The 14018-nt window shown below is 37.5% G+C and overlaps 1 protein-coding gene across 3 annotated transcripts in view; it reads right to left on the bottom strand.

Moving 5' to 3' along the window:
* The window catches only part of LAMA2 (laminin subunit alpha 2), a 263456-nt gene that overhangs the window by 23407 nt on the left and 226031 nt on the right, over window positions 1–14018 (bottom strand). For 2 of the 3 annotated variants that reach the window (XM_017739565.1, XM_017739566.1), the window contains 7 exons: window positions 11730–11854; window positions 10971–11133; window positions 8883–9027; window positions 6904–7042; window positions 5186–5197; window positions 3221–3341; window positions 336–554 (listed from right to left, as the gene is read on the bottom strand). In XM_017739565.1, the coding sequence (XP_017595054.1) occupies window positions 336–554; window positions 3221–3341; window positions 5186–5197; window positions 6904–7042; window positions 8883–9027; window positions 10971–11133; window positions 11730–11854 (924 nt within the window). The remainder of the gene's footprint in view (window positions 1–335; window positions 555–3220; window positions 3342–5185; window positions 5198–6903; window positions 7043–8882; window positions 9028–10970; window positions 11134–11729; window positions 11855–14018) is intronic. The other variant, XM_017739567.1, reaches the window with a different exon arrangement.

Genomic DNA, 14018 nt, shown 5'->3' with positions numbered 1-14018 from the left:
GTAGTCCTCAGAATGAGTGAAGAACAGTATGATTTATTATTTAGGTTTGGTTAAAAAACCCAACATAGAATAAAATAAAAAACCAAATCTGCTGCTTAGCAACAAGCAATGGATACCTGACTGTAAATCTGTAAGAGAAACAATTTCTCCAAGGCAAAAAAACAATTCTGAGCTTCTGTTAGATTCTTCATCACATAAAGGATAACATTAGAAATAATTTATTCCCAATAATTGAATTTTAACTTAAGCATAAACATCTGACAGTGTCTTGAAGCAAACCACGGCAGTTCAGTAGAATTGTGGGGTTTTTCTGCCTTTTGCCAGGTTCCTCGTACCTGTCCTGTCTGTCTGCGCTTTCTCCTCAGAGGGGCAGCTTTCCTTGCAGAGTGCCTGCGCTTTCTCCTGGGAGGGACAATTGTGCCACTTGTGCCAAATAAAATGATCCCAGACTCATTCCTGGTGCTGAAGGAGAGATTGATTTCTGTGCCCACGTCAAAGGAGACAGGCTGCAGTTCCACAAAACCTGGCTTGGAGAAGCTAACTGTATGAATGTTCTGTAGGAAGGAGAGGACAGGAAAGTGCATTAGTAGAATTAAGAGCAAGAGTATGAACGCACAGGAAGATTTCCTAACTAGAATAATAAACTACATAAATATAACTAGTGTGAAAAGACATAGCAATTTACTCCTCAAAGTGTTCTGCAAACACTAATTTACCTGCTTACATCTAGCATCATTAGCGTACTTGTGGAATTCTGTCTTACAGGAAGGCAAAGTTCCAGTTTTATGTCGATATATCCTCTTGGATTAAAAATAACTGCTCAAAGTTGTTTTTATTTTATGTATGTGTTTTACATTGAGTTAATACAGCTGGAGTTTGCTTTTAAATCTATAAAATAGGTAATATTAACATAACCAATATGAACGTAAACTACATTCTATTATTTGTCAAATGTGCTGAGAAAATACTTTGCATTAATCAGTCACTGTTGCTTCACTAAGTATCACTGCTTTCTTGGTTACTCAGAGTCATAAATGAAGCACTTGTTGCACATGGCCAAACTTTTGGTACACTGGTAGCCATTAACACAATTTAAAGAGTAGAATATGTCGTCAAATAATAAATCAGTGCATACTCCCAAAGATTTTCAGTCATCACTGCCAGCTCATGTATTCTTCCAGATGTGGAAGACCAGTGACTCTTTCTAAAGTAGTTCACCATTTTTTCAGTACAGTAGAACTGTTTTCAGGTCTAGAGATAAAAGATTATGCCAGATAAAATCATTGCTGGTGGTGCTCACCTTTCTCTGAAACCTGAGGACATTTAAATAATTGAACACATATCCAGTCTTTATCCTTTACTTTTGCTTCACTTCTTTTTAATTTTCCTGCATGTCTTGTTTTGTACAATTAGAATATTATACTTATTTCCCCAACAAAAGGGTTAATCCAATTGGATTTCATACTCTGAAACCTCAAGTGTCACAAAATAATGTGAAAGGCAAAGTACTTTCTAAGATTCATAGCAACAGAAGAAAATGAACACAACTGTTCTTTCCTGTTCTTTCTGTAGCACCTGTTACAGAAAGAATATACTATAAATCAAAATAAATATGAACCTCTCTATCAAATTTTTGTTGAAGCCAAATCTGTAAGATTTAAAAGCATTTGAACAATCTGTTTTTACAGTTTGGCTTTACCACAAACTTGAAATATTAAAATATGGATCTCATAACAAATCTAGTCTAATATCCTGTCTGAGAATGCTACTGTTGTGTACTTTTGGCTCTGATGAAGGCCAAAGGTACAGTGGATAAACACAGCAAAAAAGGGCCCTTGTCTTTATTTTGGCCTGGCCAAGTTCCGGTTACTGTTCAAAGTAAATTTTCAATGTTTTGTAGAAAAAAAACATTTGGAGAGCATCGGGTTAACAACAACATGTTTGTATTTACTGTAGTGGTATCTGATATGGAATCTAGATCATCTTCTATCTACTTGCAAAACTCTGTTACATTGTAGAGATTTTCAGGGAAGAAATACAAACTATTTATTGGGACACAAATGTCAGTGGAAGTATTTTTTTATATAAAAAGACTTTTCCATGGAAAATTACTAAATTCTCTCCCAAATTTCAGATCAGATTTCTTGAATTCTATATGCACTGAAAGGCTGTTAATTGCAAGAAGCAATAATTGAAAATAAACGCATTTAAAGCTAAAATAATAGCACCAATTTTGTACATTCTTAGTGATCAGTAAGAAATGCACCTTCCAGCTCAGTGGTAGCTTATGACAGTAAGTATTCATACCTGATGTTTTATGTAGTGAATGACTTTATAATAACAGTTAAAAAAAATGTAAATCCTTGGGTTTTATGTGCATTGATTTTTTTTTAGTTTTTGCAGAGTTGTCATTGCCTATCCTCATTAATGTCAATAATTCCCATTTTTGTCAGCTGAAACTGATGCCATGAAGATTTTTTGCCTTTTCTTTTATACCCCTGTTATACCTTTTTACAACTTCTGTATTCCCAGTGCTTTTTGCCTACATTCTTGGACTGGTTTGTCAAGCTAAGAGACTAAACATTTTAGAAGCTTTGTTGCTAGGGATCAGTGTGCCCCAGACCCCAAGGTCCTCTCCAGAACATATTCTGTAAACCAAGATAGAACCATCCAGGGGAGGGTTCCTTGGGGAGGGGGGCTCACTCGAGCCTCTCACTGGGGAATCTTTGATAGATATGCTAATTAGTAAAACCTATAATGTTATACCCAATGTTGGGGGGGCAGAGACAGAGAGATAGACTCGGCGGGGTGCGCCTCGATGCATATGACCTGGATGTGTGCACCTAAGGATCCTTAAAAATAAATACCAAGGTAAAATCCCTTTTCCCCTTCTAACCCTGTATGCCTCTTGATTTTAAGACCAGGAAAAGGCATCAAAACAAAGCTAAATCCCTGTTAAGCTGTTCAGAAAACCCTACCCTTTAGGAATAGGGATATCACAAGCGGCCAGGGATACTCTCCAAGAAGTCAGGATCTGAAAAACTGGTCTACTTTCTGATCAGACTTGCTCATCTTTCTTTCTCTTAAATTTAACTGGATTTTAAGGTTAAATTCCTATCTAAGGAATATACCATATGCAATTAATCTACTATGCCATAAAATCATAAACCAGAAAACATTTATACACATTAAGGCCAAAATACCTGGAAATCAGACTAACCTCTAGTGTGCATCCTTTGGTTAGACCAACGAAGTCAGGACTGCTCAATATGTTATAAGGTGTCCTTGAAATTTCAATGTCTTTGAGGCAACCTGTGTATTTCTCTAAGTTCACTTCAGGCCTAAAAAACATTTAGAAGTACAATGTGTTTTCAAAAATAGAGTTTAGAGAGAACAGTCAGCCAGACACACACACACACACTTTCAGATGCACAGATGCTTGATTTTTATTTTTATTTTAACTACACATGTACACTCGAATACACGTTGCCTTCTACCATATACCAACACACATTGCACTCTGCCAGAAGAAAGGCCTTATAAAGTCACTTCAGAAAAAAACCTTCATTCATACCATGGAGAGTAAATCCAAATAGAAAAAAAACACTATTTATTTCACTAAAAATATTACTCATGAGTGTTTACTAGATTATCTGAATAGTACGACCAGCTAAAAGAGAGAAAAATTAATTTGGGAAATAAATAAGGAGTTAAAACTGGTGTGGGGTGAGGAAGGGAGGAAGCAACAAACACTTCAGTTCCCTGGAAGGAAGGAAAAAATTTTAAAGAATATTAATTACAAAACAAAACCATTTTGCACAGATACTAATCAGCTGCATGTTTTGGCACTGAAAGCCATTCTTTGCATTATTAGCCAACCTAGCAAGCGTGATGTATTCTCTGGCAGATTAGTACCCTCTGCATAAGTTAAAGCAAGCATCTGGTTTACTAAAATGTTCCATATGCTGCTTTATTTACAGTCAAGTAGCTATGGTCACCTTTCATTTTTCATTTTCTTTCCTAGCTCTTCTCCAGTTCCTTTATGGATTTATCTTCCCAGCAGAAGAACAGTTTTGCTGTTATCATTGTCACTGGTGCCTACAGTCGCCTGTCTTTGCCATCCAGAAACCATTCTTGCTATTACCCTCTCCTGCCTTGTCCAGTGACAGACTGTCCTCATCCTGTCCTGCTACTAACAGTTGCTGTTACAATTCCCAACCCATATCACAGAATCACAGAAAGGGTAAGCTTGGAAGGGACCACTGTGGGTCGTGTGGCTCAAACTCTTTGCAAACACTGGACACTTGCTTGATGTTTTCTTAAGACTTCTTTTTTCCCTTTTTCCCTTCCAAAATATATCAAACAAGGTCCAAGTTCACAAAGATCTTGCATAACTCTTGGCTTGTTTTTCAGGTTTTCTTGTTACTTTTTTTCTTTTCTTGCCAAGATAGGCCAGTTTTAGGGGAAAACAAAAAGCAATTTCTGGAGCTTGGGAGGAAATAATCTTTCTGAGGATCAGGGCAGAGGGCTGGGGCTGAAGTTGTATTTTTCCAATTCAAGCCAGGAATTAGCTTGTGCAAAAAAAATTAGAATGTGCAAAACACAGTGAAGTTCAGTTCATATCTGAGCATACCAAAGCAAAAGCAATGGATACAAATAGTTGCAAACTGAAAACTCAGTCAGAAATAAGTGATCTCCCCCTTCTCCCCCTCATCCTCCTGTTCTTAAAATGAGAAGTGGCAAATTTAACAAACATCTCCACCTTCCCTTCATGCTCTCCTCAGTAACTACATCACTGCCTCTGAGCACGGGACTCCCCACCTCACATGGGACTACACTGCTCCTACAGCCCGGAGGTCGGAGCCAAAGTCAGCAACACAGCTGGCTGCAGCTTCGCTTCCGAGGCATTCCAGCGTCATAAGCAACACACAGCTGGAGTAAGCAGCTGCGTGAGGAAAAACAGAAGTTGCTTGTGTAGGTGTGTGCACAGCGTGGGATGTGAGGTGAGCACTTGGGAGCAGCTTTGCTGGATGTGGCAGGAGCAGCTCGCTGAACTAAGAGCCTTAGCGTAGCAGCTGCTCTAAACACTGCCCACACACTGCTGCTGCTGCGGTGCCGCCCGTGCTTTCAAGCTGCACTTTAACTAGACACATGCAAGTCATGCAAATAATCTGATTGTTTTTACCTTGCTTTCATACTGGGGTGAGAAGGAAAGGCAAAAAAAGAAAACAACAAAATGGCATTAATTGTAGGAAATGGTACTTCTTGCATTGTCGTTCTGTGATGCTTATTAGCAAGGCTCAACCATTCCACAGTGAAGCAAGCAGATGTACGTCATTTACAAACAACATATAATAACAGGTGAGATTCTATGTACACTCTTGGGCTATAACAATTAACAGGTGTACTCTGCAAACAGCTACCTTAAAATGTAATTCATCTGACGGCTTTTATAACTTGATACTATACTTGGTCATGAGCAAAAGCAAACCATGTAAAAGAATTTGGCAGAACTGACATGACCTGATAATTACAAAGTCACAGATACCTCAGTGTCTATTGTTTGCAGTAGCTCAGCTTTCCCCTAATCTCCCTTTCACTACTTTCGATCCTAATTTACCATAACATCAATCTTGCCTCAGGCACTGATGAATCATAGCTGTAGGCAGAATGGTTATCACAGGTCAAAGCAGCTGTGGTACTTGGATTTTCTGGGCAGCCACAAAGGAAGTGGAAGATAATTGCTCTAGACATTTTGTTATGCACTGGTGTGATTTCACAATTACATAATACAGTGCTATATTTCATGAATAAAATAGATCTTAGATCTTTTTATTGCTGCGTGATTTGACATCAGAGGTCAATTATTATCCTAACAGATTAACAAATATGTCCATTCTTTTAGTTGCAGAAGAATCTGTGGATTAAATACAACAGTTTCTTGTGCACAAGACCACTTCAAGGCTCTCATTATGCCATGTAGTTAAAGCTGACATAGATTAATGGGCTTGTTTCTGTGTTGCTCATCTGTTCATTGTAGCACATAATTTTCTTGTTCTTGTCATTGCAAAACTGCTGAATATTCATTTAAACTTTAAGTAAGTTTTTTGGTCTATTTAAAGCCATGTAAGAAAATCACTAAATTCAAGTATCTGTTATCCCATTTCTTTAGTTTGTTTAAGCTGAAGTTAACATTTATGAATATTACTATGCAATATTTAAAAAATAATTACTGGGAATTTTATTTGTGTAAGAAATTCAGGATCAGACTTCTGAAGGGAAAAGGTTGTCATATTTCATTCTGGTTCCATTAAATATATCAAGAGTATTGTGTCATATACTTTAAGTCCTGAATATAGGAGAAATTTTGTCTAAGGAGATCAGGAACTAAAACCCACAAATAATTTAAAATTATATCTAAGCAAAATATCTTAATACACATTTAAAGTATACTGACACTGATTATGCAAAACCATGGATACCCATTAAGCAGTAATCCCACATGGAGTAGTTTGTAGGTCAGTTCTTCTACTCATGCACAAAGTAAACATTTGTCCTTAATTTTGTGAAGATATTGAGCCAATTCTCTGCACCTGCAGTCATAAATTCTATGCATCAAATAAATAAATACTTTACAAGTCAGCTAGATCATGGTTCTTGTACAGAATCAGAAAGATGTACTGCACTGCAAGTGTTATTTCCATTGTATCTGTGTAAGGTGAGCTGTGTGAAATACAAAACATATGCAAATAAAGCACTATTCTGCTGTGGCAGTACAGGGTACATTGGGAATTCACCATTCACTTACTGCAAATGAACTTGAGAAATAAACGTAGAGAATAAGATTACATTGTATTTATGTCCCCTTACCAAGGCTAAATAAATTGGTTTGAGCCACGTTACCTTAGATTTCTCAGGGTTGGCAGTCCCCCAAAATATATTTTCTCATGCCCTTTTAAGTTGAGTCCAAAGTGGCTGCCTGTAGAAGTTGTTGCTATGGTCTCTTCTTCATTGGTGTCTATGTCCACAATTGATATGTTGGCTAAAAGACATTTGAGATTAGTTACAAAATATTAGTCATGAACAATGATGTCTTAATGTAAGAAACCAACAGAGAAATATTTGGAGGTTAGGAGGTGAGGGAAGAAGCAAGGAGGGCTGTATTTTGCAATTAAGATACTGGATTTCCACATTGTCAATTATGGGCAGGGGAAGAAAGCTGTACTTTCCTCTGTTTCCATAACAACCTGAAAAGCTATAGCAATTCTGTACACTTTATTTTTATATAGTCTCTAAACCTGTTTCAATTTGGTACTTTTTTGTGTCACTGCAATTTGGAGCTAACACTTCAGGACAAAGTCATGACAAGAGATCATTTTACATTTAATTTGTGATCTCAGTCCAAAGATTGCCACTTGAACAGGATTTTTTACTGTAGAAGTTTGTTAAGCATTGTCATTATGTGCCTTAGAGATTGGTGATCAGTCACTCTAAAACATTTTCAAACCCAAAGCAGGCAGTTGTTGTCATGTCTAATCTCACTCTGGAGTCAGTGATGCGCTACATACAACCATCCTATTTAGGTGCTTGTTCCATGTATATTTTTAATGTATGGATTAATACAGAATATAAAGTTCAGTAAAAGAGATAAGACTCAGTGAAAAATGCTGAGCAGGCCCCAAGATAGATAGGGATGTTTTACCAGAGGGACGTAAAGAAAGGATTTCTTTCCTTCCTTCCTTGAGAACTGAATAAGGACAGACTTTCTGCTACACCTTACCAAAACCAGGGTAATTTTCCTTTCATTTCTATACCTGTATCTTCTTCATTAACACATGATGTTGTTTGAATGCTATTGATAAATTACAATTACATGACATTGTATTTTATATTAATACCTCCTGGGTTAAGTATGAACTAAGACAACTGGCTAGCAATCAGACACTCTTCCTCTAAAGGTACAGCAAATCTGCAAGTGAGATCACAAAATTATTTTGGCCACTGTCCCAACTCCCAAGTCTACTTCAGCTAAATGACAAGGAAGAGGGTCTGTGTGGGAGGTGTGAGGGCCAGGTAGAGAGCTGGCACTGCAGGGGGAAGAGGCAGAGGAATTTGTTTAGGGGCTTGTGGTGACCCTGAAGATTCAGAATGCAGCAAAAATTCAAACTGCAAAAGCACAGAGTATGTCACAGTTGCCATAAATAAAACTAATTTGGCTCAGGTAAGATTCTACCAGCCCTATAACCAGACTACAAAACAAAGAAAGGGTTTTGCCAGCATGATAGCCAGTAGTCTTTGTGATCTTATCAAATGCTACCACTCCACATTTTGTGCCAGTAACAGGTTAAAGAATTAGTAGAACTTCTGGAGACGTTCCCAGTTGTTTCCATGCAAATTCAGTTCATGGCACACTACAGATCATTAGGGAAGATAAAGTAGTTGTGTTTGTCTAGTGAGAAACTGTACTATCAGTACTAAAGTCATTGCTTTTTAAAGCACTTTGGTATATGCTGAGCATGAGAGGACTGTACAGCATGAAAGCATTGCTGTCCTAACAAAAATCACACAGGTGTGTTTCATGATTTGGAACAACATCAGGGAACTGATGGAAAGACTCCTTTTTCCCCCACTCAAAAGAATTTTAGAATGCAATTTATGACTGTGTAAAAGAATTATGTCTGAAAAATAGGCTATCTGTTCATAAAGTGCTGTTTGACAGTGCAATCACTCACACGTAACTTCACACACCTATAACCTAAACAAAAGAAGTTGCTAAATCACCAGAACTTATAATTCCCACAGCATCTTCCCTGTGATTAGATGGTTAGGTGTACAGCACAGGTAACTGGAAAAGCCACGGTGCTGACACCACAGGAACTTACCTTGCTTTTGAATTCTTGACAGGGTGAAAGATTTCCATTTGCCATCATTATGACTTTGGTTGCTGATAACCGAAGCTGTACCTGAACCCAGATCATAACTGACTTTTATACGTCCACCACTGAGTTCTACACTCATAAAATCCTTCTGTTAATGAAAAGGGTTAGATACACCATTATGATTCTTGTTCATTTTTGTAAGTGGCTTAAGACATTAAATAAACACTTCCTAATTCTGGGTGACAACAGATGATTTTTTTTTTAACCTTTAAAAAAGCCCCACAACTTATGCATTTATTACCCAGGACTCTCATGTATAAAAGTCTGATGCCAAGTTCTTTTTTCCCTTTTTATTCTTTTGGATTGCTAATTTAGCTGGAATTTTGCTAGCATTTTAGGTGTAGTTCTGATGGGACAGTTGTACTTTTATTTTAGATTGAAGATAAAAATGGATGTTATAATTACCTGAAACTAAAACTCAGCTTTGAGTTATGTCTGTACTATAGTTAGTGTATTTATTGCATACCTCAGCTAGATTTACACTTTCAAGGCTGAAAACAAAAATAGTAAAGATGGTAAACTGGGCATGTTTTACCAGATTTCCAGAGAGTAATCTATGGAAGCAACAAAGAAACAGAGAGATGGAGACACAGAGAGCTGTGAACTCTCTAATTTTCATCAGCCACCAACACCAGTATCTAAGCAGCAACTGGAGATGGATGACTGGAGCAACAATACATGCTGCACTGTCTACAGAAAAAGAGCCAGCAGGATACAAAAAGCAAAACAATAGCCAGGGAACTGGACAGCATGAAAGCCATTAAGTAATGGTGGAGCTATGACCCAGGACGTAAATGTACCAGAGAAATTTTTATTGTAATTTTGCTCATAGTCAGTTCCACCTCTTCTCAGAGTAAAATCGATCAAACTCAGGTTTCTGGATTCTTAGGCATGTCTATCCATGCATCATTAGAAAGAGTATCCTCAAAGTTTTTATGCAGTGGGACAGCATTATAAAAGATGAAATATGCCAGGGAACAGTGTTTTTGAGTTTTCAATTAAATATTATTTTTGGTAGAAAAATACATAAATTAATAATAATTATATAAAGTAATTAAAATAATGACATTATTTATACTTTCAATATTCAATTATAAAAGTTCATTAGAAAAACTACATAATAAAATGCTAGCTTTTGCTATAGTTAGCTAGGAGGAGCATCCTCCTCCTTGATAATTCCAGCTTGATTCCAGAATTTGATAATTCTTTCCAAAATACAGGAATCTGACATAAGACTGATTTACACAAACACAGTTTTTGTAAAGTAGTGAGTGCTCAGTAATTCTTCAAAACATCAGTGAAAACTACTGTACATAATTTCTGCCCCATATGAAAAGGCTAAGGGAAGGACTCTGTTTCCTGCCAGTCATGCAAATCAATCTGGATCAGAGATGCCGAAGATGAGTTATTCAGATCTGGACAGGTGTCTTTATAAGTAATTTCTCCTTGTTATCCATACACTTTTGATACTGTGCGTGAATAAAAACCTTAAACAACTTTATAACTAATGTTTCTAGTCTCTATTTTAGCTGTAAGAGGCATCATTTGTAGATACTGGAAAAACACAATCACTATTACATCAAATTTGTTGCACCAGTCCCCTTTAAACCCACTCACATTAAACATAAACATTTTCTTTGTACCAGTAGGATTTCTATGTAAGACTTGTCTCTTCCCATATTCCCCCTGCCATCACACTGTGATATTTTAAACCATGAATAGACAAACACAACTGAAAAAGTTTACACACATAAACACCTGGAATAAAGGAAAATTGATTAATAATTTCAGAAAAGCTGGAACTGCCCCCAGTCTAACATGATGATCCTCATTCAGTAAACATTAGGCAGTCAACCTCCACACTGTAAGACTGTCTTCACTTGGCAAGCAGTGAAGCATCACACCAAGCAACATCATTCCTGGACTGTGGTACATTAAGTTACTAATTGTTTTCATGATTCGATGAATTCAGTCTCTGCAAAGATGGCGTGAAACCTGCAAGGAGTGTAGAGGTTAGCTGGCTGTTCTTACCAAGTCATCAGTAGCGAGATACATCAGCAGAGCATTTGATGAGAAGGTCCTGAACTTGAACATGACTGTGGAAATATTGGGGTTCCAGCGGATTGGGCGGCTCACCATGGCGTAGCCATCACCGTCGAACTGAACCGTCCCTTCACCGTCTGCCACCTGTGGGCTGAAAAGGGGCAATTCTAACCATTTTCCTTTGCCATATGAAGTTAAAATAAAAAGTGCAGGGCTAGGGAAGTGTTGGGACACCTCTTGGGAGTCTTCCTGAACTTGGTTTGATTTCTTATCAAACCTCCCCCTGACAGGACAGGATTTCTCATTCTATTTCGAGAATGCAAACACCTTTGTTTTGTGGGGTCTCTGCTCACTACCCTGGTGGCTGTGAAAGCCACTATGAGGCACTGGATTCTGCTCCATGACACGTGAGAAGTGCAGGCACCCACAGCACAGCTGTCCATGAGCCAGACTCAGTCCCGCTGTGGTTCTTATGCTCTCTCATGCTTTGACTGTTTCTGGTTACTGGTTGTCAGGAGCCTTTCTATCACAGCACTGTCACACCATCTCAGTTCTGATAAAGCACTGACCACATCTGCAGCCCAGACTGGCCGCTTCCCCTCTCGGCATAATTGCAACCTAACTTCTGTTGCATACACATTAGAATTTGATGGCTGCTGTGGAAATTCCTGCTACTTACCCTGAATGTAAATGTCACAGCAGACAGGTTCCCTAAGAAGTTCAAGAAACAGTCAGTGCTTTACCTACCTGACAGCACACCCTTTGCAGTCGCCTTCGATATCCCTGAAATTCCAGAGTCCTATGGGTTTGCTGTCTAGAAAGGTTTCACCCATGCAGCCAGTGAAGGTGGTGACTCTTACAGCATCTGACTTCTGCAACAGAAAACACAAACCTCCTTAGAAGTGAATTTAAAGTGATCTACTGCATCTGAAAACATAACTAGTACAAAAATCATAAAAATAAATACCATATAAAATTCCATACAAAATCATAAAAAACCCCCATAAGGTGCTTCTTAATATTTTAAATATCAAGAGTAGTATTTAATCTGAGAAGCGCTCCTACAAAACAACTGATCAGTGAAAATGTGAACTAAACTTTGTGTCAGTCTGAATGAGAAAGACCACATAGATTTGAGACTCTTGGGAAGGCCTAGGCAGAACAAGTCCTGAAGAACAAGGAGTTGCTTTGGCTTCCACCATCAGTTTTCCTGGCTGTTCAGAGAGCTGCCTGCTCTCACCTGTTCAAGGCCTGCCTAACTGGGTTTTCATTTAAGACTTTCAAGAAAGGACTATGAGCAATCTTGCCCACAAAACAAAAACCAAAGTGTTTCTCTTGTAATGCTTGAAACCCTGGAAACTGAGCAGACTGCCCAAGCTAAAAGACAGACTGAGAACTCAACTATTACACCTGTAAAGTTCATGCTGAATTTTGGATGCAGAAAAAAGTGCAGACGGCAAAGCAATTAAAACACGTCTCATCAGAACTCATTAAGCTAGGGTCATGCACATAGAGTAACACTCATTAGAACATAACACGGTACCATGATGAAGGTAGTAATAGTTGACAGTACACAGAGTACTCAGCTCAAAATTATCCTTCTAAAAATACCCTGATTCATGTAAATTTCAGTTCATCAATATGAGCTTATTAAAAATCTATACACTTAGCGATTTCAGATAGACAAGCACCTGCTGTTTTTACAGCAATTACAAATATTAAGATCTTGCAAGAGAACAGGGAGAAGTGCAATTTGAAAATACTCAAGGAAAAGTACGACTCAAAAGACTTAATGTGCTACTGATATTTCCCAGGGTAATTGGAAAGGTCATAATTAGCAACAAGTATGAACTTAATGTCACTTCTAAAAAATTCATGACATCTAAGTATCATAGTCTTCTATACGAGTCACATGAAAGATGTTTTTAAAAACTGAAAATCAACTTTCTTTTTGAATACACTGAAGAGATGCATGCAAACAGGAATGGACAAAACTGTAGGACAAATCCAAAGCATTTCAAAACCCAATAATATGAAAAAGCAGATATCTGAGTCAACAACTTAAGATGTATCAGTGATCTTGATTAAATGTCCAAAGAGCTGCATAGTTTTAGAAAAATCTTGGTTAAGGTCTTCCTTTTGTAAGCCTTACAACTGTACTACATGATGACAGAAATTAACAGAAGTTATATTTTAATTCAGAGACTGTATTTGAACAAAAAAAATCTGACAGTGTTTAAAACTCGACATTGCAAATATACCAGTCATACCAAACTTACAACAGACTGCCTTCCTACTGCTGCCCTGGTCTTTATTTACCTGGAGAAAAAAAGAATTCAGGAAGATTTTCCTTACTAAAATGAAAAAATAGAGAGTTCTTAAAAAAATTGTTGGACAACCCTTCAAGTTTTGCACTTAGTTTTTTGCACATTGTGTTATTTTAACACTTGAAGACATATACAAACTTGAGAGTAAAAGAAGTTCAGTGAGTTCACTATTTGGGAAAGTCTAAATTTTAGCTTCTTTTCAAATGCTAAAATATTGATCAGGAACAGAATAATCAATTTAAATTTTTTTGTAAAGAATGTCATTGGAAAGTAAGTGCTAATTAGCTTTTATTGGAGAATAATCTTGTTTTAAAGATTTCCGTCTATTCTATGTGGCATGAATCTTCTATTCATCCCATGAAGTGTAGCAAGGTAGAAGAAGTTACCAGAAACCTGAACAGACAAAGAGAAGAGAAAACAGGTCGGGGTATGATGCAGATAGCAGTTAAAAAGATGGGTAGTACAGGGGAGGAAACCGGAACAAAAATGAAGAAAAATAAAGCAGAAACACCAAAAGTAGACTGCAAAGGAGGAAGTGATACTGTGGATACATGACAAAGGAAAAACCCTGTATGCAAACGAAAATATACTGTTATATACATTGTTAGGAGACCAGAAATGTATGGAAACAGAAATGAGTTCCTGTCACTCAGGAAAGTAAGCCTGTCAGGGCAGTAGTATGCCCAAGGTAAAGCATCCATCTATCCAG

The sequence above is a fragment of the Corvus brachyrhynchos genome, unplaced genomic scaffold (assembly GCF_000691975.1).
Source record: "Corvus brachyrhynchos isolate BGI_N302 unplaced genomic scaffold, ASM69197v1 scaffold14, whole genome shotgun sequence".
NCBI classification, from domain to species: Eukaryota; Metazoa; Chordata; class Aves; order Passeriformes; family Corvidae; genus Corvus; species Corvus brachyrhynchos.
The sequence above is the reverse complement of the archived record's forward strand: the minus strand, read 5'-3'. Positions and strand labels throughout refer to the sequence as shown.